Source organism: Hemicordylus capensis, chromosome 4, assembly GCF_027244095.1.
Source record: "Hemicordylus capensis ecotype Gifberg chromosome 4, rHemCap1.1.pri, whole genome shotgun sequence".
NCBI lineage: Eukaryota > Metazoa > Chordata > Lepidosauria > Squamata > Cordylidae > Hemicordylus > Hemicordylus capensis.
This window is the reverse complement of record NC_069660.1, coordinates 39682930-39708126: the sequence shown is the minus strand read 5'-3', so window position 1 is coordinate 39708126 and position 25197 is coordinate 39682930. Positions and strand designations below refer to the sequence as shown.

General features: G+C 43.5%; 1 protein-coding gene across 1 annotated transcript; it reads left to right on the top strand.

Moving 5' to 3' along the window:
* Window positions 1-11333: 11333 nt before the first annotated feature.
* LOC128353015 (protein FAM83D-B-like) lies at window positions 11334-21212 on the top strand. The gene is made up of 4 exons (XM_053313658.1): window positions 11334-12323; window positions 13067-13234; window positions 13893-14017; window positions 19572-21212. Exons 1-4 carry the CDS (start codon window positions 11781-11783, stop codon window positions 19957-19959), a joined length of 1224 nt encoding a protein of 407 aa, XP_053169633.1. The 5' UTR covers window positions 11334-11780; the 3' UTR covers window positions 19960-21212.
* Window positions 21213-25197: the final 3985 nt, after the last annotated feature.

Below are 25197 nucleotides of genomic sequence, written 5' to 3'. Positions count from 1 at the left end.
GAGAAAGTGAGCAGAAAATAGTATGAAATAGTCTCAAATCAGTTTAGATAATGTTAGAAGGTCGATTTTTGTATTAAAACAATAATCCAGCAAGCATACAGAGGTAATGGAACAAATTATGTCAACAATAATATACTCCTGGAAACTCCAAAGGCCGCACCATATATTGCTCAGAGCATTCCCTAAGAGATCTGGAGATCAACTCCCTCCAAGCCTGGATTCTTAGCTTGCCACTTGACTGGGAGAGACTGTGTCATCCTGGTATCTCTGACATCTTTGAATGGCTGGCTGAGGATGTACCATGGGGCAGCTTTGATCAGGTAAGGAAACATGTTCTGCAGGTAGAAGTTCTCTGTCGTGTTCCAGTTTGGGGCTGAGGTGGGGTCCTTCAGGCTGTAGCCAAATATCAAAGCCTGGGACTGAGTCTGCTGTGGGTCCTGCCTCCTCGGAGTCAAACCCAAGACACTACCGTGTGTCTGGTTATGGCCACATTTTGCTGGTTGCTGGCTAGTTACTCCTGCTAACGGAGCAAAGAGCACCTTTTAAAGTGGTCATTCTTTTAAATTTAGCAGGGGGAGAGCAACTGGCCCTATCCAGCCCCAGCACAGCATCCCTCCAGTGGCTGCTGCTCGTGTCTACCTTGTGTTTCTTTTTAGATTGTGAGCCCTTTGGGGACAGGAGACCATCCTATTTATGTATTCTTTATTTTTCTATGTGAACGGCATATATAATTATTCATAGTAATAGTAGTAGACCACATCTCTGCCAGGACCACATCTCCTGGTGCCGCCAGGAGCCCTGCGAGGTAGGCAGGCTATGGTAGGCCTTCGGTCTTGATGCTTGTGCCGTGTTACCCTTCCAGAGGACCTGTGACAGATTAGACAGGCAGTCTCAAGGGAGCATCAGGCCTGAGTTCAGGTGTGAAGCTATTTATACCTTCCCAACAGCCCTTTGAGGCAGGTGAGGCTGGAAGATAGGGCCTGGCTTGAGCCTTTCCTAGCCTTTAGACAACTTGTCCTCCCCAGGCAGTCTCAACTGGAAGATTGTTCTTTTTCTCTTTTGCATTTGTGCTGCGGTTAAAATGTTTAGAAAACATACCACCATCTTGTGGTCCCTGTTAATACAACACCCCCAGTCACCTTTAATAGGTTCTCCTCTTGACATCTGTCAGTGGATCCATGGAGAGACTGGTCTTTCCTTTATTAGTCTGGTTTTCATCGGCTCTCTGGATATATAGACATGCTCTGTATCTAACTGTGGTGTTGTTCTTTCATTCATAGCATGCCTACTTCTTGTTCCACAATTCTTCATCGCATCAGGAAAGGTTTACCATCCAAGGCTACCAAAAGACAAAATGTGCATCTACTGAACAAATTTGGAAATAATTTCTGGGTGAGCGAAATTCCTATATATTGTTTTGTTTTAATATTATAAAAAATATCTGCTTTCTCTCCTTAACGTGGCTAAGTAATGAACACAAGTCTTAATGTGATGATATTCCAAAAGAGAAGTGAAGAGTAAAACTCACTCTCAGTTCTCAAGCCTGCACGCCTCAGAAACAGCAAAGAGTACCTCTGAGCATGTGCAGAAAAATGCCATCTATTTGTCCGGGGTGTTTTTCTATGCTGTCTTTTTAGCACATTTCTCAAGGCAGTTCACAAGCAGAGCATAAAAACAATGAACCCACTTCAGCAATATTAGCAGTTGGGTGGAGACTGCCTTCTGGAGCATCTCCCATAAGACACCCCCCCCCAACATCTCAGTTGCTTAAAATCCCTCCACAAGGCTCACCTTTCTATGAAGTCTTTGGCCCAGCTCCTGTCCCCATAGCACCACTCGCTAAGCAAGCCTAAGTCCATGTAACTGGAACACATTCTGCTCGTGTTGCCTCCCCTTCCTCTGCTGTCTCTCCCGAGTCAGTGTTTGGATGGTAAGCTCCTTGGGGCAGGGACCTGTCCTTTCGTACTTTGTAAAATGCCTTCTACTTGAGTGGCATGTAGATTCCTACCTGACAAGGCTGCTGTCAGGCTAACGTGGGGGAGCCCTGAGCTCTTTGGAGAAAAGGTGGGGTAAAAATGCAAGAGTTTGAAGCCCCGGGTCTTTTGAGGAGTATCTAGCACTGCTGCTTGTACTGGGAGCATCCCCTTGCCCCCAAGTGCCTGCCCTTTGCCCAGGGAGTGTCATTTTCCTTTGGACTGCCCTAACTCCAGACTGGGTCTCCTCTAGATTTTGAGCTGGGATGTCTCCTGCTGAGGATTCTGCGTCCTGGCTGGTTCTCCTTGGTCCATTTTAACTCTTGTGGGACTCTCCATCTGCCATTCCAGCTGGACCCAGCTCAGCAGAAGGACCCCTCCAGAACCAGTGGCTGTGGGGGCAGCAATGAGGTCTCTCTTTGTCCAGCCTTGTCCATGAACTGGCCCACCAGGTACCTCAGGGAAATGGGTTTCCTGGGCAGGCGCCAGTCTAGAGAGGAGTTTCTGACAGGGCTGTCAGAAATTAATTAATCTCCTTCCAGATTAAATCCCTCCTATTACGTATTATTCTCTTGGTTTGGAAACTCTTAAATGCCTATTAGAAGTTGCGACTGAGTTGGAAGTCAACTTGAAATTGTTCCACCATGATCCCTGAGAAATCTTTAACCAAAGTGGCAGTATGCTGTTCCCCTTGCATGCTGTGAGTCTAAGTGTGATTTCTCAAAAGTTAGATCTAGATGGTTCAGTGGGGTTTCCTTCCGAGCAAGTGTCCACAGGATCACAGCCGTCAGCTCTTCCTGGACCTGGAGTCAAAGGCTATGAATATGATCCTGTGCATGCTTGCCTCAGATGCAGTCCCCCCAAATATGACAGACTGACTTCTGGGTAACCATGTGTAGGATAGGGCTGTAACAGCGCACCTGTTGACTTGGAAGTAAGACCAGTTGTGTTCAATAGGGTCTACTCCCAGGTAAAGTTTATGGTGGTAGGTGCTACTGGGTTCATTGCCATTTTTGCTACCCACACACCTCTATATACACATCTCTAGGGAGTGTACATAATACAAATGACAATCTAAAAATAAAATAAATAAATAAAAAACACTTGCACAGAACAAAAAAAAAATTCACAAAGTGAATTAAAATAATTCCACAAGATAAAAACGTGTTGAACAGTTTAAAATTTTAATTAAAAGCCTGAGAAAACAGGTGTGTCTTAAGGATATTGTTACAGTATAATACCATTTTTCAGCATGCAAATAAACCTGCTGGAAATTGGGATTTTAAAAAATTTTGTTTTCCTTTTTATGTATGTATAGTATGTAAAAACCAGCTCCCTTGAGAAGTCTATAATGCTGGGAAAGTTGAAGGAAAGAAAAGAAGAGGACGACCAGCAGCAAGGTGGATGGACTCGATTACACCAACAATGAATGCACCACTGAGAGACCTTAAAGGCCAAGTTGAAGACAGATCATCCTGGAGAGAACCTATCGATGTGGTTGCTAAGAGTTGACACTGACTTGATGGCACTTAATCAATCAATCAATCAGTGTATTGGGTCCTAAGACCCCAGGGTGGTTAACAAGCGAAAACAATAAAATTCAATAAAATAAACATGAAAGTTTGTTTGACTTTTTGTCCTCAGGGAGCCAACAAAGTGTGCCAGAGAGTTGTGGAGAGGAAAGTGAGCTGTCGCCTTGCCAGTAGGCGGCCCCCTCATTTTCTTCCATTATTTATTTAGAGATTTAATATACTGCCCAATCCACAGACCCAGGGTGGTGTACAAACAAGAACAGCATCCAAGATTTTTTTTTAAAAGCGGGGGGGGGGGGGGGGGGGCAAATGCCTGGCGGAAAAGAAATGTCTTCAATAAGGTTTTAAAGGCTGAAAGGGAGGAGGCACACCAAATCTGGGGGCGGGTGGGGGGAGAGAATTCCAAAGCGAAGGGGCAGCAACAGAGAGAGCTTATTATAGCAACCCCCGCCCCCCACTTGTTCCTCTAACAGCAGTGATCTCCCCTCACCCTGCCCTTCCAAAACCCCACTTCATTCGAATCCAAGCCAAATACCCCAAGTCTGGTTGAATCAATCCGAGTCAAGTCCAGATTAGCTCTTACCAGAACGTGTTGTTTTAACTCTCGGTTACTACTAGGGTCCAGTCCTGGCACCCTTGATTCCAACTTTCACCAGGTTACCTTCATTGAGAGACCCAGTGACTGACTCCCATCCCATACAAACTGCCACGGCCTTCTCCAGCCCTGGTTTGTTTGTTTTAACTGACCATCGGCCAGCAGGATTCTAACCATACCTGCTGAGACATGTAAAAACATTAACCCTTAAACTGGCAAACTTTCTAGAGTTATGTGCTATACCAATTCATCGCAGCAGCCTCGTGGCTAGGAACAGGTCTAACGCATATGTGGCTCCTGCAAGTGTTGCCTGCTTGGACTCCCTTCCATGCGATAAGCCTTGAGTGTGAGGTTGTACCCCATGATGTTCAGGTAATTTCACCAGCTGCTGAAGCTTACAATGCACATATTACTCAAACTCCTCTAAGGTCATTCTATGCAAACTGCTTGTATGAAGTAGTATATTACAAAATACCCTCCCTACAGATGGCTGCAGATATCAATCTGCTAGTTTTCATATCTAGACAGCTTAGCACTCTCGCAAATTGCAAATCTTCTGAGCACTTATTTAGTACTAGCTGTGCCGGGCACAGAGTATCTGTGCCTTGGGCCGGACCACTCACCCACCGCCACCTCCCCCCCCCCCACGGCTGGCTTCTCCGCCCACCCGCTTTTAGGCTGATGGGCCAGCCCATTTCTTCTCCCCCCGCCCACTTCTCTCCCCCGCCACTTTTAGGCTGGTGGACCGGCCCACTTCTCTGCCCACCCCCCGCTGCGTTTTGGCTGGTGGGCTGGCTTTCTTCTCTCCATCCGGCCGCCCGCCCCCCACTCTGCCGCTTGCCAGTCATTCCACTGCTTCTCCCCCAATCCACTGCTTTCTGGCTGGCTGGCCACTGCTGCAGCTCCCATTTTCTTTCCTCCCACCCGTACCTGTGGCTATCCAGCAGCTCTCCGAACCTTCGCGAGAGCTGCCAGGCATGGGATTAGCCACGGGGTATGCCTTAGAGAATTAAATATATAGATTTATTATTATCTTGTTTACAGTCAGACAGGTGTTATTGACTGGTTTGTTTTATCCAGACATCGAGTCCTTCCCAAGGACCTGGGATGCCAGAATTTTATTGTTAATTGTTATAGATATCGTTGCAGAATATAGGCTGTTCCCAGTAAAGCTGCCTTTTGTAATTGGCTGATGGTGATTTCTGTGGCCCCTGTGGTGTTGAGGTGCTCTTCAAGGTCTTTTGGAACTGCACCCAGGGCGCCAATGACCACTGGGACTATTTTGGTCTTCTTGTGCCACAGCCTTTCAATTTCAATTTGTAGATCTTTGTATTTGGTGATTTTTTCTATTACTTTTTCTTCTATTCTGCTATCCCCTGGTATTGCTATGTTGATTATTTTCACTTGTTTTTCTTTCTTCTCGACTACAGTTATATCTGGTGTATTGTGTGGCAGATGTTTGTCTGTTTGTAGTCGGAAGTCCCATAATATTTTTACATCTTCATTTTCTTCAACTTTTTCAATTTTATGGTCCCACCAATTTTTGGCTACAGGTAGCTTGTATTTTTTGCAGATGTTCCAGTGTATCATCCCTGCTACTTTGTCATGCCTTTGTTTGTAGTCAGTGTGTGCGATCTTTTTACAACAGCTGATTAGGTGGTCCACAGTTTCATCTGCTTCTTTACAAAGGTGGCACTTGCTGTTTGTGGTGGATTTTTCGACTTTTGCTCTTATTGCATTTGTTCTTAGTGCCTGTTCTTGTGCAGCCAGTATTAAACCCTCTGTTTCTTTCTTCAAGTAACCATTCTTAAGCCATTGCCAGGTCTAGGTGATGTCTGATTTTCCACTTATATTGTGCAAATATTGACCATGCAGGGGCTTATTTTTCCATTTTTCTGCTTGGTTCTTGACTTGTTCTTTCTTGTAGGCCTGCTTTGTTTCATTGGTGTGGAATAGTTTCGCATTATTGACCATTTTAAGTGCATCTTCTTCACTGTCCTTGATATGTTCTTCAAGGCCTCTTTTCTCCTCCTCTACTGTTTGATTGGACTTGCAGCATTCCTCTTCCACCTGAGCTGCGAGGGAGGTATAGCCTATCGGCATCACTGCGGGGGTGCAGAGCATGATTGATGGTCATGATTTTCCTGGTCTTACGATCCAGTGTCTCTAGCTCTGACTGGGTCCAGTCTATTATTCCTGCAGCGTATCTGATAACAGGTGTAGCCCAGGTGTTTATGGCTTGTATGGTGTTCCCACCATTGAGTTTGGACTTGAGGATTTTTCTAACTCTCCTGATGTATTCACTTCCCATTTTTCTTTTAACTTCAGTGTCTGCAATGTTATCAGCCTGGAGAATGCCCAAGTATTTGTAATGTTCTTTCTCTTCCAGGTTCTTGATGTTGCTTCCATTGGGCAGTTCTATTCCTTTTGTTTTTCTTATTTTCCCTCTGTTCATTATTAATGCAGCACACTTGTCTAGTTCAAACTCCATTGCTATATCGCTACTGAATATATGGATGGTGTTTAGCAGTGATTCGATTTCTGACTGGGACTTTCCATACAACTTCAGATAGTCCATGTACAGCAGATGGTTGATTTGACTTGATATTTTAGATGTTTGGTATCTGAGGCCTGTTTTGTTTAGTATTTGTGAAAGTGGGGTCATGGCGATTACAAACAACAGAGGGGATAGTGAGTCCCCTTGGAAAATGCCTCTTCTAATGCTAACCTGTCTAAGTGTCTCGCCATTGTTTGTTAACTGTGTACTCCACATGCTCATTGCTATTTAAAAAAATAAATATCTGAATGTTTTTGCTGACAACAGTTATTTCTAAACATTTTAGTATCCATGTGTGAGGCAATGAGTCAAAGGCTTTCTTGTAGTCAATCCATGCATCACTTAGATTTGTTTTTCTTCTTTTGCAGTTTTCTAAAATCATTTTGTCAATCAGCAGCTGATCTTTTGTGCCTCTGGTGTTCGGGCTATTTCCTTTCTGTTCAACTGGAAGCTGTTTGTTAATTAATAAGTGTTGCATCACTTCATCTGCTATTATTCCAGTTAATAATTTGAACATGGTTGGAAGGCAGGTTATCGGTCTATAATTACTGGGAACTGCACCTTTTGCTGGGTCTTTCATTATGAGATGGGTTTTCCCAGTTGTTAGCCATTGTTCAATATCACCGCCTTGCAAAATGTGATTGAACTGTTTTGATAGTTGTTTATGAAGGCTTGTTAGGTGTTTAAGCCAAAAGCCATGCAGTTCATCGTGGCCTGGCGCAGTCCAGTATTTAATTTTCTTTGCTCTTAATTCTGGTGTTATTATTAGATCTTGCATTTGTTGGTTACATTTTTTGACCGCTTTCATCCAGCCTGCTTTTATATTATACTCTATTGGGTTGTCCCATAATTTCCCCCAGAATTGCATTGTTTCTTCTTTATTTGGTGTTTCTACGTTTCTTGCAGTTTCTCCTTCTCGGCTTTGGTAGAAACGTCTCTGATTCGACTGGAATTGGAGATTCTGCCTGTGTTGTGTAATTCTGGCTTCATATCTGCTAATCTTTGACACTGCTGTTATTTGCTGCTTTATTATTTCCAGGACTTCTCTAATTTTCCTTGAATCTAGGTGGTATTGTTGGATCAGATACTGTTTGGTGTTTTCATTCTTCACCTTCTTGTCTTTCATATCTTTCAATTTACTAGCATCTGATCTAAGCCTGGAGATTTTATTTTCTAATCTAATCTTCCATTTAGGTGATGTACTACTTTCTTTTTTACAGGTCCACTGATCTTATATCCGAGCTCTTGTGTTGTTATTGTTGCTGCACTGTACATTAGTTGGTTTGTTTCTTGCAAATTATTGGTTGTTATTTCTGCAAGTGCAGCATTGACATCTTTTAATGCCTGAGCAAGTTGCTTTTTGGCAACTGTTTTTAGAGCTAGAAGTCGAACCCTGGTGATTGTTTGGTTCATGTGCTCAGTTATTTTTTGCTTTAGTTCTTGTTGGTTTTCTGTTAAACGGCATTCGGGTTTTTGAGGTGAAGGCAAAGGGGAGGTTGCCTGGTTTTGATTTTGAAACAGTTCAGCAACAGTGGTATCCTCGATTTCCAATACCTCCTCCACCTGCGCCTGAGCAACTGCTTCAGTTGGTGGTAATTCTTCTTCCATATCTTGAGCCTGTGTTGCTCTTTGCAGTTCTTCCAGCTCAACTCCTGTGAATACTTTATTTCTTATTATGAATCTTCTCTTTTCTGCTAGCCTTTGTTCTGTTATTTCTGTATCTGGATGCTTCTCTTTCCAAATTTGGTACATTCTTTTTAAATAACCTCTTCTAGTTGGACTAGACTTGTAATAGCAGATCATTATTTCCTTGTTGGCATTTTTCGTATATTTCTTTCGGTTAAGCGACGTTTCTTCCAGTAACCTTGCAGTCTCCAGCCCTGGTTGTTCAACTTGCCACCAGATGTCCAGGAACTATAGCACCTGGCACGGTCCTTGTTGACCCGGGCGACGACCAATCTGGTATAGATTTATTAATGTTACGTCTCACCATATTGTTGATGGGAGAGGCACTCTTTGTCTGGCTCCTCTGGTGAGACCTGCCCAGTATGGCTGGACCTCTGGCATAGCTCTCACCTTCCTCAGAGCACACAAGCCCAACAACCACGCCAAGGTTGTGCCTCACTGGGGGATTATTATTATTATTATTATTATTACATTTATATCCCGTTATTTCTCCACAGATCCCAGAGCAGTGTACTACATATTTCAGTTTCTTCTCACAACAACCCTGTGAAGTAGGTTAGGCTGAGAGAGAAGTGACTGGCCCAGAGTCACCCAGCAAGTCTCATGGCTGAATGGGGATTTGAACTCGGGTCTCCCCGGTCCTAGTCCAGCACTCGAAATATATAGATACTTCCATAGCTCATTCTAATAAGCTCAGTTGTTCCATACAACTCTTTCAGTGTTGTGTGTTTCCTACTGCTTTTCAGCAGAAGTTCTCAAAGCCGTTTACACAGAAAAATAACAGGATTATTCCCTGCCCCAAAAGAGTTCACAGTCTAAAAAGACACTCAAGGTAGACACCAGCAAAGAGCTACTGCTGTGTTTGGTTTTTGCTAGTTATAGGTGGGCAAGGGGCCTTCTGTGGCACTGATGTCGCTGAAAACGCAGCCCCACCTCACGTTTCTGACATTCGAGTATGCAGTGCACATACTTTCAAGCATAAGGGCTAGAAACTTGCTTTTTGTTCAAATGCACGCAGTGGTTCTCAGGAAGCTTAATTTTGTGTCAAGTGCCTTATGCAGCAGGGGGTTTGTGTTCTATAGAATTTCAATATATGCTTGATGTGAAAGTCCCTCATCCCACCTCAGCAGCACTCCTCCACTGTTCATAACTTGATAGCCCCTTCTTCCTATCTCTTATAAGCAATGGATCATTACGTGAAACATCTGCTGAGTGCTGCAAGCCAAAATGGGTTTTGTTTGTGGGACTACTGCAAAGCAGCTAGAGTGGGCTAGGTTTTTGTTCTTGAGTTTATTTCACAAAAGCATTTTGTATAGAGGGACAGTACTATGTTGACTGGCATTCACATGCTGTATCCAGAGTCTCTCTCATACCAGTCCTCTTCCTAATGAAGGAAATTTCAGTGTCCAAAGCTGCCTACTGAAAACCATCAAATCCACCTTAGTCAATACTCTGTAACTTGCACAACTTGCTACTTGTGCCTGATTCACCTGTGGAAGCACCCAGAGGTGTGGTAGCTTGTAATGTAGCCATGCGAGAAGTGATTTGAAATACATTCCAAATACAGCCTTGCAATTTATCTCTTGTGACGCTTTAAAATCATAGTGCTGGCAGGGAATCCTGCTTCTCACAAAGAACTTCTTGTATAGCTGTAATAGTGCAAGGTGTGACTCTCACAGCTGTTGACTTACGGCCAAACTAGTCAGGGGCAGGCCTGCCATGAATCAAGGTGAGGTGGTTGCCGCAAGGAGCAAGTTCCTGGGGTGCCAACAGGATCGACTAGAACAGGTTCAGAGGAGGCCCTCTGCCATCTCCCCTATCTTGCTCTGCCACACCTGCCATCAGAGAAGGTGTGAGTGGTACAAGAGCTGCTTCTGACCTTTTTACTGCCACTACCACCTCAGAATCAAACTGTGCCTGCCGGACTGGCCCATCCACTAGCTAGCTGACCAAGCAGGGAGGAGCACTGAAGATCTGGGTCACATGCCACCTGACCAAGTTGGTACTCCCCATCCCTGTTGCCCACCTGCCCATTCCTCCTCTTGTGGCCTCCACCCACCACTCCTGCTGGGCAGACAACCTGCTGCAGCACGTAATAATCATGTTGCCATGCCACTCTGCCCAGAAGCAGCAGGTGGGCAGGAGGGCAACAGGGGCTGTCCCCCCTGCCTGGTGTGAGGTGCTCACCTGCATGGAGGAAGGGGGCAGGGAGTGCCAAGGCCAAGCTTTGTCTGGGACACCAACAATCCTTAGGCCAGCCCTGAGTGCCTGTGGCTATCGTGACCACTGCATGGAGAATGGGAAGAGGGTGCCAACTGGCATCTCCTTGCCTGGAATGGAAAATGGGAAGAGGGTGCCAATTGGCATCTCTTTGCCTCACAAGGTCTTGGGCTGCAACTGAAACTAGGCATGGGATTGCATGGGATGGGAGAGCTACAGTTAGAATCTGCCCCATCTTTTAAAAAATGAACGTCAGTTGCTGGGAGAAGGACCCGATGGGGGCCACATCTGAGAATGGGAGGTTTAATCCTCCTCCTTGCTTTTCACTATTTGTTGTTCTGCAACTGCTTTTTGTGGGGTGGGCGGGAGAGACAGATGTCTTGGGATTGTTTTTAATGAAAGGCGGTATATAAATTTAACAATAAAATAAATAAAATGTAAAACGTTTAAAAGACCCTGTCCCTAACCCAATGTTCCTCTTTCTCCATTTTTTTTTTTGGGGGGGGGGTTAAATTTAAAAACGGGCGATCCAAATTACAGATCTCCCTTCATTAACGCAAACAGCAGCTGAGGTGATAAAACGGGGTCGTAGCGATTTCAGACTCTATAGGTGAGTAGTGACAACAAGCTCCTGAATGGTTCTCCCAGGTTGAAGGACGGAAAACCAAACCAGCCGGGTATTTCAAACGAGATGTCGGGGAACAGCGAGTTCTCATTTAGCCTCCTTTTCAGTTTACTAGCTTTTTCGAGATAGGCGTAGCGAGATTTCGCTTTCCTCGCGTGTGTGAAACAAGCTCTTGCCCAAACTGTAGTCTCGAAGAGTAGAGAGGCCGGTTTCCCAGGGGAGCCGTTGCCGTGTCTTTCTCCCTCCGTCCTCTGCATCCTAATCCCGTTTCACAGCAGCCGATCTTGAGTCAATGTCTTGATCTGGAGTGCCGCTAAGGAAAGGCGCCTGCGGGGTGAGACTCAAAAACCAGTTAAGCGGCAGCAGCGGTTGCATGGTCCTTCTATCTCAATGCAGACACGCCGGATTAGGGGTGCAGGGAGTGCAGCGGGTGACTGGTTTGAACTCTGTAACAGTATATCCCAAACGCTTTTAGTCACCCATTCATTCATTCGGAGCCAACGTGGGAAAGTTGGAGGCGCAGGGAAAGTCTTCGAGGGACGAGGGCTGTGTGGGTGTGTATATATGTGTGGAAACTCCCTAGAGGAAGTGGATGCCTCCGCTCCTCTCCGTTGTCCCGGGAGCGCGATTCTGGCAGGGTAGCGGCGGGCGGCCCATGGCGAACCAGTCGCAGTGCCTGGACGATGCGCCCTTCCGAGGGTTCCTGCGCTGCTGGGAGCCCAGCCCGCCCCAGGCCTACAGCGAGGCGCAGCGCCTGGCGCTGGAGGAGCTCATCGCCGGCGGGCGGGCCGCTTTCCGAGCCTTCCTGCGCCGCGAGGAGATGCGCGCCTTCCTCTCGGAGCCCGAGATCCAGGCCATCCTGCGCGCCGCTGTGCCGCCGCCCGGCGCCGAGGAAAACTCCTCCTCGGCAGGCGCGGATCAGCCGCTGAACGGCTCTCTGGATTGCTCGTCGCTCACCTACTTCCCGGTGCAGTCCGACGTGGAGCCGCCAGTGCTGGAGCTGGGCTGGCCGGCCTTCGTCAGCGGCTCTTTTCGGGGGCTCACGCGGGTGGAGACGCATTTCCAGCCCAGCTTTGGCGAGACCGTCTACCCCTGCAAGGAAGCGGTGCGCAAGCAGATCCGATCGGCCCGGGAGGTAAGATAGCTGCTGGGCCCAAACGCGCATTTTCTCTTCTTCCTCATCGGCCACTTTGGATACCAGGATTTACAGCGCAAGCCTATTGCAGCTTTAGGTTGCAATCCTGTGCTCGCTTGTCTGGGAGCAAGCTCATGCATATAGCCAGATTTACTTAATGTGCATAGGATTGGGCAACATCGCTAGCATTGCCACCTTTCTCCCGACAAACTCTCTTTAAACAGCTGCAGGACAGGTAGCAATTCAACAGGCGCAGCAGTCTCCGGGACTGTATTGCTATGCCAAAAGGCACCTGTATGAATTTATGTTTGTCTTGCAACTCAGGTGTTAAAGATACCGGATTTTTGCTAGAAGTAAAGATTCTCAGCTTGGGCTGAGCCAGCTAAAGTCTCATGTCCACTATGGGTGCAAACATCTACTCAATTGCAACCGGAAACAGGAGTAGCTCAGATGATCGCCCTTCATGTCTGAAATCTACACACATTCAGCAAAATTAACTTTCCACTTGTAACTTAATAAACGAAATTGTTTTTAAGTATTTTAATTGGTTCTGAACAGTTTTAAAATTGTGTTTATATTGTTTTAAGCAGTGTGTTTTAAATGGTGTTTGTTTTTATGTTTTTTTAAATTTGTGCATCACCCAGAGCCTTTGGATGGGGTGGTCTAGAAATGTTGTTGTTAATAAATAATAAATAAAATAATAATAATAATAATAAATAAAAAATTTAAAAAACTTGTTGCAGGTCATTGCTCTGGTTATGGATTTCTTCACAGATAGCGATATCTTCAGCGATCTCCTAGAAGTCTGTAGGAAGCGGGAAGTTAAAGTGTACATCCTCTTGGATCAAGTTACCTTTCCCTACTTTCTGAAAATGTGCAAAGATCTGGGAGTTGAATTGGAACAGGAAAAGGTCAGTGCTACCAAGTCCATAACCAGATTTTATAGGGCCCTAATCTGTCCATTAAAGTGCATTAAGCAGAAAATCAATTTTCTCTCAAATTGTATACTGTTGGCGAAAACTGCACATATTTTTCCTGGGTGTGCTTGGTTTTCATTTCCTAAATAGCAACTGTGGGAAGCAGGCAATCCACCAGGTTGAGACTTTAACTCTTTGCCCCAGCATGGTTCCAATCCAGATCTCCTGTCCTCCTGTGGTTGCTATTTAGGGAATAAAACGTAAGGCAGCCAGACTCATGTTTAATGTGATGTGTGATTTAGCCCTGTGTCTCTAGTGATTCTTGCATCAAAATCTCCAGAGAAAAATGCATTATAATCTGCAAATGTAGATGCTTGAAACCATTTCTTCTTAAAAATCCAGTGTCAAATTAATTACTAGGCTAATGCGTTTAGCTGGTTAATGAAGAGCTTTCTGCATGGGCAAAGAACTTGAGTGCCATAGTGTGTTTCTTTTCTTCAGGAGCTGTGCAAGAGCTCACAGAGGGAAGACCGAGACTCATGCATGTTCACTTAATATTCACACATGCATGTTCAGTTAATAATGACACTAGTTGATAACATTTGTGCATTGTCATCTCCCCCACCCCCCACCCCACCCCTCTTTGGAACAGTTCCTCAGGGTCCGGAGTATTACTGGAAGAACATTCTACACAAGATCTGGAATTAAATTACTTGGGAAGGCCCGTGAAAAGTTCATGTTGGTTGATGGCATCAGAGTGACAACAGGTTCCTACAGGCAAGTCTTTCTACCTTTCACAAACACATTGCCTGTGATTCTCTTGGTTTCAGAGATCAGAGGATGTAACTTCTGTAATACATTTGCCTATTGCTAACATCATTTGTGTAGTATTTGCATAAACAAATGTTATCTTTGGGTGATTTTCCTTGCCTTTCCTTCCTTTATGGAATTGCCTTCCTCCAAAGCAAATGGGATGCTTGTTGGAAGTGAATGTGCATAGCACACACAGGGGTCTGGATCTAGGGGGAGCACATATTCATAATAGGAATCTTCTACATTTTAGGTTAAGAGTGAATGAATACAGATTATCTTTGCCAAGTGGTAACCTCCTGCAGTGAACTTTGCTAACCTGGTCATCTGTCTCAATTTGCTAACTGGTGATAGGCATAGGAACATAGGAAGCTGCCTTCTACCGAGTCAGACCATTGGTTCATCTAGCTCAGTATTGTCTACACAGACTGACAGCGGCTTCTCCCAGGTTGCAGGAAGGAATCCTCAGCCCTATCTTGGAGATGCAAGGGAGGGAACTTGTAACCTTCTACATGCAAGCATGCAGGTGCCCTAGTCTTACCAGAATGGCCCCATCCCCTAAAGGGAATATCTTACAGTGCTAACACATGTAGTCTCCCATTCAAATGCAACCAGAGCAGACCCTGCTTAACAAAGGGGACAATTCATGCTTGCTTCCACTTGTCTGCTTCCTGATTTCTGAGCAGGTACAGAAATGTGGTAAGGGGCAGTACAATATGAATGACTGGTTTATCAAATGGCTTTATGTGTACCATGACAAATTATTTCTTGGTAAATGGTTATAACCCCTGCTAACTTGGCAAAGAGGCACCTTTTAACATGGTGATTCTTTTTATTTAGCAGGGGGAGAGTAACTGGCCCTATCCACCCCCAGCACAGTACCTCCAGTGACTGTTCCTGGTGTCTTGTCTTATGTTTCTTTTTAGATTGTGAGCCCGTTGGGGACAGGGATCCATCTTATTTATTTATTATCTCTCTGTGTAAACTTCTCTGAGCCATTTTTGGAAGGGTGGTATAGAAATCAAATTAATAATAATAATAATAATAATAATAATTAATAGTGCCCAGTGAGGCACTATCAGTCAAATTAATAATAATAATAATTAATAGTGCCCAATGAGGTACAACCTTGGCGTGGTTGTGGGGCTTGCGTGCTCTGAGGAAGGTGAGAGCTATGCCAGAGGTCCAAACATACTAGACAGGTCTCACCAGAGGAGCCAGACAAAGAGTGCCTCTCCCATCAACAATATGGTGAGACATAACTTTAATAAATCTATACCAGATCGGTCATCGCCCGGGTCAACAAGGACCGCGCCAGGTGCTGGAGTCCCTGGACATCTGGTGGCAAGTGGGCTACAGGACTCAGGATCTTCAGTTGAGCAACCAGGGCTGGAGACTGCAAGGTTACTAGAAGAAATGTTGCTTAACCGAAAGAAATATACGAAAAATGCCAACAAGGAAATAATGATCTATTACAAGTCTAGTCCAACTAGAAGAGGTTATTTAAAAAGAATGTACCAAATTTGGAAAGAGAAGCATCCAGATACAGAAATAACAGAACAAAGGCTAGCAGACCAGAGAAGATTCATAATAAGAAATAAAGTATTCACAGAAGTTGAGCTGGAAGAACTGCAAAGAGCAACACAGGCTCAAGATATGGAAGAAGAATTACCACCAACTGAAGAAGTGGCTCAGGTGCAGGTGGAGGAGGTGTTGGAAATAGAGGATGCCACTGTTGCTGAACTGTTTCGAAATCAAAACCAGGCAACCTCCTCTTTGCCTTCACCCCAAAAACCCGAATGCCATTTAACAGAAAAGCAACAAGAACTAAAGTAAAAAATAACTGAGCACATGAACCAAACAGCCACCAGGGTTTGGCTTCCAGCTCTAAAAACAGTTGCCAAAAAGCAACTTGCTCAGGCATTAAAAGATGTAAATGCTACACTTGCAGAAATAACAACCAATAATTTGCAAGAAACAAACCAACTAATGTACAGTACAGCAAAAATAACAACACAAGAGCTTGGATATAAGATCAGTGGACCTGTAAAAAAAAAAAGTAGTACATCACCTAAATGGAAGATTAGATTAGAAAATAAAATTGCCAGGCTTAGATAAGATGCTAGTAAATTGAAAGATATGAAAGACAAGAAGGTGAAGAATGAAAATACCAAACAGTATCTGATCCAAAAATACCACCTAGATTCAAGGAAAATTAGAGAAGTCCTGGAAATAATAAAGCAGCAAATAACAGCAGTGTCACAACACAGCAGCAAATAACAGCAGTGTCACAACACAGGCAAATCTCCAATTCCAGTCGAATCAGAGACGTTTCTACCAAAGCCGAGAAGGAGAAACTGCAAGAAACGTAGAAACACCAAATAAAGAAGAAACAGTGCAATTCTGGGGGAAATTATGGGACAATCCAATAGATTATAATAAAAAAGCAGGCTGGGTGAAAAAGGTCAAAAAATGTAACCAACAAATGCAAGATCTAATAACACCAGAATTAATGAGTGAAAGAGCAAAGAAAATTAAAAATTGGACTGCACCAGGTGACGATGAACTGCATGGCTTTTGGCTTAAACACCTAACAAGCCTTCATAAACAACTATCAAAACAGTTCAATCACATTTTGCAAGGAGGTGATATTGAACAATGGCTAAGAACTGGGAAAACCCATCTCATAATGAAAGACCCAGCAAAAGGTGCAGTTCCCAGTAATTATAGACCGATAACCTGCCTTCCAACCATGTTCAAATTATTAACTGGAATAATAGCAGATGAAGTGATGCAACACTTATTAATTAACAAACAGCTTCCAGTTGAACAGAAAGGAAATTGCCCGAACACCAGAGGCACAAAAGATCAGCTGCTGATTGACAAAATGATTTTAGAAAATTGCAAGAGAAGAAAAACCAATCTAAGTGTTGCATGGATTGACTACAAGAAAGCCTTCGACTCATTGCCTCACACATGGATACTAAAATGTTTAGAAACAACTGGTGTCAGCAAAAACATTCAGATATTTATATTAAAAAAGCAATGAGCATGTGGAGTACACAGTTAACAATCAATGGTGAGACACTTGGACAGGTTAGCATTAGAAGCAGGGGTGTAGCAAGGTTGGAGTGGGCCCAGGGACAAGATTATAAAATGGGCTGCTCACTGCCTTCCTCTCCTTCTCCTGGCTGGCAGCAGCAAGGCCGGGAAGGAACACAAAGAGCGGCCTCCAAAAATTGGGGATGGTCACGGGCGGGCGGAGGCTCACAGGTGCCTGCAATGATCTCTTTGTTACTCACCTCACTCCCACCTGTGTGTTCAAGGCAGCTGCTGAGGATCATGTGCCTCTCACGTGTGGCACCCAGCCAATGAGAGCGGAGGGGGGGAGGAGCCTATGCCTGGTAACGAGGCAAAAGGGTGTAGGGGAAGGAGGAGGGAGAGAGAGAAGGATATGGCAGCGTGGCATGAAAAAAGAACAAATTTTTCTCAGAAGTAAATTATAATGAATGAAGCCTGGATGGGTGGGCAGTCATGTGACTTATCTCTGGGGGGCCCCTCAAGGCAACGGGCCCCTAGACAACTGTCTCCTCTTGCCCTATTATAGTTATGCCCCTGATTAGAAGAGGTATCTTCCAACTATCCCCTCTGTTGTTTGTAATCACCATGACTCCACTTTCATAAATACTAAACAAAACAGGCCTCAGATACCAAACATCTAAAACATCAAGTCAAATCAACCATCTGCTGTACATGGACGATCTGAAGTTGTATGGAAAGTCCCAGTCAGAAATCGAATCACTGCTAAACAATCTCCGTATATTCAGTAGTGATATAGCAATGGAGTTTGGACTAGACAAGTGTGCTGCATTAATAATGAACAGAGGAAAAATAAGAAAAACAGAAGGAATAGAACTGCCCAATGGAAGCAACATCAAGAACCTGGAAGAGAAAGAACATTACAAATACACTGAAGTTAAAAGAAAAATGGGAAGTGAATACATCAGGAGAGTTAGAAAAATCCTCAAGTCCAAACTCAATGGCGGGAACACCATACAAGTCATAACACCTGGGCTATACCTGTTATCAGATACACTGCAGGAATAATAGACTGGACCCAGGCAGAGCTAGAGATGCTAGATCGTAAGACCAAGAAAATATGACCATCAATCATGCTCTGCACCCCTGCAGTGATGTTGATAGGCTATACCTCCCTCGCAGCTCAGGTGGAAGAGGAATTCTGCAAGTCCATCAAACAGTAGAGGAGGAGAAAAGAGGCCTTGAAGAATATATAAAGGTCAGTGAAGAAGATGCACTTAAAATGGTCAATAACGAGAAACTATTCAACACCAATGAAACAAAGCAGGCCTACAAGAAAGAACAAGTCAAGAACCGAGCAGAAAAATGGAGAAATAAGCCACTGCATGGTCAATATTTGTACAATATAAGTAGAAAATCAGACATCACCAAGACCTGGCAATGGCTTAAGAATGGCAACTTGAAGAAAGAAACAGAGGGTTTAATACTGGCTGCACAGGAACAGGCACTAAGAACAAATGCAATAAGAGCAAAAGTCAAAAAGTCAACAACAAACAGCAAGTGCCACCTTTGTAAAGAAGCAGATGAAACAGTGGACCACCTAATCAGCTGTTGTAATAAGATTACAGAGACTGACTACAAACAAAGGCATGATAAGGTAGCAGGGATGATACACTGGAACATCTGCAAAAAATACAAGCTAGCTGTAGCCAAAAATTGGTGGGACCATAAAATTGAAAATGTTGTAGAAAACAAAGATGCTAAAATATTATGGGACTTGCGACTACAAACAGACAAACATCTGCCACACAATATACCAGATATAACTGTAGTCAAGAAGAAAGAAAAACAAGTTAAAATAATCGACATAGCAATACCAGGGGATAGCAGAATAGAAGAAAAAGAAATAGAAAAAAATCACAAAATACAAAGATCTACAAATTGAAATTGAAAGGCTATGGCAGAAAAAGACCAAAATAATCCCAGTGGTAACTGGCACCCTGGGTGCAATTCCCAAATAACTTGAAGAGCACCTCAACACCATAGGGGCCACAGAAATCACCATCAGCTAATTACAAAAAGCAACTTTACTGGGAACAGCCTATATTTTGCGACGGTATCTCTAACAACAGCAAAAACATTGATAATAAAGTCCAGCCATCCCAGGTCCTTGGGAAGGACTCGATGTCTGGATAAAACAAACCAGTCAATAACACCTGTCTTTGTAAATAAATAAATAATAATATGTATGAACCTTCTCGCTCTAAATCACTGTGAAATATATTTCAAAATCATGAGATTGCAGCATGGGATGGGAGAGAGGGGGTACATTTCACCATCACATTTGCACATGCATGTGTTTAGTGCAACAGCACTCTTGCACATCTGTGAATGTTATACTGCAATGTACACATAACACCACACACATAATGTCAGCCACAGGGTTTAGATTTGTTGCTAACTGCATTCTCTTATTTTTCAGTTTTATTTGGACTGATGGAAACCTGAGCAGCAGCAATATTTTAATTCTTTCTGGTCCTGAAGTGGCACAATTCAGACGGCGATTCCGGATCCTCTATGCACAGTCAAAACTTGTCAATACGAAGATGTTGGTTGCTTGCAAAAATGCTAGGGTTGAGCAGTTTTTTAGGAAAGTCATGCCTTCCAATGAGCTGTGTGAGAGAAATATCTTGAGAATGGATTTTTTCTACCTGAGAGCATTTGCTGAAAATGTGAAGGACAAGCAGGCATTTTCACGAGTTTCCTGGGACACAAGGTGTGACTCTGACATTGTAGTAAATGTGCCTCCACCAGTAACAAAGAGGAAACATTCTGTATTCATAAGAGCACAAAGGAGCATACGGTGGTGAAGAGGAAAATCATCTTGGAAATAGTTTGTATTACCTCGTGCTGTATGCTAGACAAATGTGACAGTATTCTGGGAGAGGAGACTTGTCCATTTGTCTCATCGGCACACAGACATAACATTATAGAACAAATTCTGCTTAAAATGGAAGAATCCATGTCACGGGTGCACACTGCAGCTAGGTTTAGGCATCAGGGAACCTGTTACTAGGGAGTGGCAGCCAGCCTTTGGATGTGTGGCATGTGCGTGCCATTGCCTCTAGTAAGATTGACTCAGAGCAACATTCCTATGCATTCCTATGCACCCAGTGCCCACTTTGCTGCTTCTTTTTTTAGGCTTGTTCACATGAGCATTTAAGTGGCTAGGAGAAGCATCCTACCCAATTTTGGGAGTTGTGTGCACACCTGGTTTTTGATCGTCTGAAAACAACAATCCCAAAACACACCTTGAAAAACAAGATAGAGGGTGCTGACAGTGATCATCCACTAGACCAGTGTTTCTCAACCTCCGGTCCATGAGCTGTTGGGTATTAGTCTGTCACATGTAGAGGGGTGGGGCCTGGGATCCATGGAGCCTGGGCAAGCTCTCCGGAGCTTATTTCTAGGCAGGCTGCCCTCGCTGCTGGATAATGTTCATTTAGCTTCCTCAAATGAACATTATCCAGCAACAATGGCTGCCTGGAAATGAGCTCTTGAGAGCTCCCGGTGGTGGCCCCTACCGGCCCAAAATTGTTTTGTGGGGCCTGGAGTGACCCCTTTACTAACTGCTGGTGCAGGAAACTGCACATGAAGAATGTACCAGTCCATGATGCCAAAAATGTTGAGAAACACTGAGCTAGACTCCCAGGTCGAATAAGTGTTTTTCCTCCTACCTTATTCAGCAGCTGGGTGCAGTTTTTATTTTAAAGGAATGAAAAACACAGAGGAAATAATACATTAAATATATCATCTCCTGGGGCCCTGAGTTCTGCAAGACACAGTAAAGTGGCCACACTGAGAGGAAGCACTTGGGCAAGGGCATGTTTGACCCATCATGTCTCACGTGCACTACATTACTTTGTCCAATATAAGTGAATTGCTATACTGAAAATATATTTTGGGGACACTTCAGAGGCATTTTACTAGAGACTCAGAAGTTGTGACTTGTATCCATTGTTTTGAATACTAAAACATTAAAAATTGTGTTGAATTTTCTGTTTATCTATCATGTGCATATAAAGTGTTATCAGTGATAACTATTAATACAATATCTGAAGTAGATGGTTTCTGGTGTCATTAAAACATCACCATGTGATAATCAAATGTTATCCTTTTCAAATAAATTTGTTTGGATCTACAATATATTTTCCTCACAAAAATTATGGGCAGTTCCACCCTGGAATAAGTTGTGTTTTTTAAAAACCAAATTTCTGAACTTTCCAGAGATTGCATAAAGTGTATTTACAACAACCATACTGCAGCATTCTGTGTTCAAGCTTAAGTGTTGGAAGTACTGTTTTATCTGCATAACCTTCTACCACAGCTCTGGGGATTTATCATCTTTAAATGCGGCAACTGTTTCTTAGTGGTGGCTCAGAGATTTTGGGGGGTTCTTGGGCAAGGCACCTTCAGTGGACTTTCTTAAGTTAGAAGCAGCATTGCACAGAAATCGAGAATTCTATCACGTTGGCTTTTATTTTCTCAGGGGCACTGTGCAAAGTGGGACAGTGGGCTCCCTCCCCACTTTCTATAGTTTTCCTTGCTGTCTTACTCCTGGGGTGTTTTTTGTTTGTTTGTTAATGTTGAGATTTCTTTATCCATGTGATGACAAAGAAATTGATAATGAACGAGTAGCATATGTCTTCAGCTGTGAATGGCACATGATGCTTGTGACATTTGCTCATGCTGTTTTGGAAACCTCCAAAGAGGAATATAACTGGAAGGAATCAGGTGGTCACCAAAGTCCATCACTCCACCCAAAGTCAGGATCAGGATCTTCTATGCATCAGCTCCCACACATCTACACAGTTCAAATCCCAATGGGCTGCTGAGATCATGCATGAGTAGTAGATGTTAGTGCATACTGGGTGGTTCACTAGATGTGGGAAATGTTTGAGTCCATGTTCCCCATGCTTTCCTTTATGGGCAAAAGAAATCTGGTGGCAAGGCCTGTAGCCAGCTTAAAAATTTTGGGGTGGAGTCACAAGAGTGTGTGGGGTTGGGTTATATGGCAACAGCTGATGAGCCAAGGCTGCCCACTTATCCCCTTTGCAGAGCATCAGCCACGTACATTCTGTACATACAGTCTCTCTCTCTCTCGCATGTCAGGACAAAGATTACACTAACAAATTGTGGGAGGGAACCATTTACTGTCAGTCATTTTCCAAAATTCAAATACATATACATAAAGGAGAACAGTGTCATCAATAACCAATTAAGCAATCACAATAAAAGTTTATAGCAGCAGTCTTCTTTTTCCGCTTGCTGCAAAATGTAACACAAGTTCATCCAAGTCTAGGACACCAGTAAGGTCCTTATTGTAACTTAAAAGGACAAGATCAGCTTTACACTGACATAGCATTGACCGTCTGTGGATATAAAACTGATGTTAAATGAGAAAAGCAATTCTCTACTGTTGCAGTGCTACTTGGCATTGTCAATGCAACCTCAACTAAGACACCCAAGTCCAGGAAATGCAGATCCATGTTCTGTGAACTCATTTGCAAATTGCATCAGTGATGGTTTCTCTTATTTGTCTAACTTCCTAGAGTTGTCTGAGCTGTGTTTCACTATTTCACATAGTGGTTTCCAAATTTCCCTCATACCCATCCTGGAGCAAATGCTTGCAAGCAGCTACTAGAACATTATTCTCTCTCTCCTTGCATCTATTTTGCAGTTCCTGAACACAGTGGTCAATGACACTGTTATGAAGCCTTCTGAACTCTTGTTTAGTTTCATTCCTGCCTTCAAAATTAACACCCTCACCATCAACAATGCTGCCAGAGACATTTTTGAGGAGTTTACGGAGATGCTTTGATGATGGTGTTTCATGGTCAGCAGAGCCATGTGCTTTCTTAGCTGCTTCAAACATATTCCTGAAAGCAGTACCATCTCGCATTTCTTGCAACTGCCTCCCAACATGGTCAATGAGTTTCAGTGATGCCTCAGTATCCAGATTCCTATCCTGTAGCTATAATGTAACAGGTTTTTTTCTGTAATTTCTGCATAATTTCCCAGTAATTTCTGCACATTTCAGTAAGAAAGGAAAAAGAAAGAATACTGGTATGTTTGAGCAACCAAAAAGCTTCCGTTTTCAGATGACCGAGGTTTTCAGAAGGAGATTTACTGATGAATTCAAGTGTGGAAAGAATTTTTTGTTTGTTTTAATGTATAACCATAACCGAATCTAAATGTCCAGTCCATTGCTGCACCAACATGTGTTTTAAAGAACCGCTTTCATAAGCCTGAGAAACACACCCTTTCCTAAAAAATGCATTCAACAGTTCACAGAGCACAACATATTCCCTCACCTCTGGTATAACCTCAGTTGCACGTACTACAACCAAATGGAGTTGATGAATAAAACAATGCAGAAATAAAATGTTTTGGTCCAGCTCTTTTGAAATCAGGGCTTGAATACCTCCAGATGCACCTTTCATGACAGAGGAGCCATCATATGACTGAGCAATTAGCTTGTCAAAGTCTAACTTTAAGTCTCTCAGTGTTGACAAAATTGCAGCTGCTATGCTTTGAGCATTTTGTGGATCATCAAGTTTTAAAAGAGCAACACATCTTTCTGTTGGCTTCGTGTTTACAAGGTAATGGAGAGCAATTGCTAAATCTTCAAAGTCTTCCTGGTCCCTAGTCTCATCAGCCAACAATGCAATAAAAGTACTTTTGCCAGCCTGGGCCATAATCTTCTCCACAATTGTTTTAGCCATGATGTGGATCATTTCATTTTGGATGGCAAGGCTAGTGTATGTAGCATTTGTAGGAAACATTGCCACAATGTTTTGCAATTTCTCATCTCTGCTCATCAAAAGTTCAAACAACTGAAAAAAAGAGTCCATTGGCATCTAATGCTTCTCGTTGCTCACATCCTGAATCAACTCTGGAAGGCAATTGATTGACGACTAAAAACAGAATTACTTCAAGCAATACACTTCACATAGTATCTGTTCCTTTCTGTGACTTCATGGCACTTAAAAGGTTGGGCAGGATTGGACTCACCCAAGTCTGTTGGTGGGTTACAGGAACGTCACTTGCATTTTAATTAACTCTGTGGTAACTTCTCTTTTCAAATCAGCAGTGTTAGAGGAAGACTCGTATTCAGTGCTTTCTTCATCTGGTAAAGTTGCCACCACATTGCCTCTGACAGGAGTAACTATGTTAGAATCATTTCTTGCAAAGAAGCTTCTGATAGATGTTTGCTTTGAGGTCATGATGATAGTTTTATTTATTTAAAATATTTCTATACCGCCCAAAACCTGTGTTTCTGTTTTAGTTCCTGTGTAGGGGGGGGGGAACCACCAATATGAAGCAGGTATAGGTAACACTCACCTCCAAATTATTTAAAAAATAAATAAATAAACCACACAGGCAGGCAACTACTCGCTCTCTCACCCCAAAACACGGGTTTTGCCAGATGGAGAATATGTGCACTGGGTCATGGTGTTAAGGATACTTATGCCAAAATGTGCCGATGTCAATTTTTTAACACCTATCACAGCAGCAAGCAATCCAGTTTGATTTCTTCTATTGACTACATCACATTTAAGCAAAAATCATATGCAACTATAGTGTATGTCTATATACTACAGTAAATATACATAGTGTGTGTGTCTATACACTACAGAAAAAAAAGTTACCAATTTCATACAAATTCCAAGGGGTGGGGGAGGAGGAGCACTGGAGCACAAGACTCCAGCAGAGCCAATAAGGCTGAGAGAGAGCAGGAGAAAAGTTAAGCCTTTTTTTTTTACTCACTGCTGCCGCCAATCTCAATGGGACTCAACACAAATTCACAGGGGGTGCAACTGCACCCTTGCACCCCGCCTTGGATTCACCCCTAGACATAGGCACACACCTACTCATGCAACCTGCCTCACCTGTAAACACACGCACACACCTGTGCATAATAACTTAATATCAAGAAAACAGATATTAGGTGTAAGTTAGGTGTAAGTTCTATTGAGCAAGGAGAGACAAATGTCTCTAGGTCCCCAGGGCCTGGGCCCCCCCAGGCCCCTTAGCCAGCCCCCCTT

Bases quoted from the DNA above. Each gene is read 5' to 3' on its own strand.
- LOC128353015 (XM_053313658.1), top strand. From the start codon at position 11,781: ATGCCTCCGCTCCTCTCCGTTGTCCCGGGAGCGCGATTCTGGCAGGGT. The intron at 13,235-13,892 runs GTCAGTGCTACC...TCTTTGGAACAG, and splicing joins TTGAATTGGAACAGGAAAAG to TTCCTCAGGGTCCGGAGTAT. The intron at 14,018-19,571 runs GCAAGTCTTTCT...CTTATTTTTCAG, and splicing joins GTGACAACAGGTTCCTACAG to TTTTATTTGGACTGATGGAA.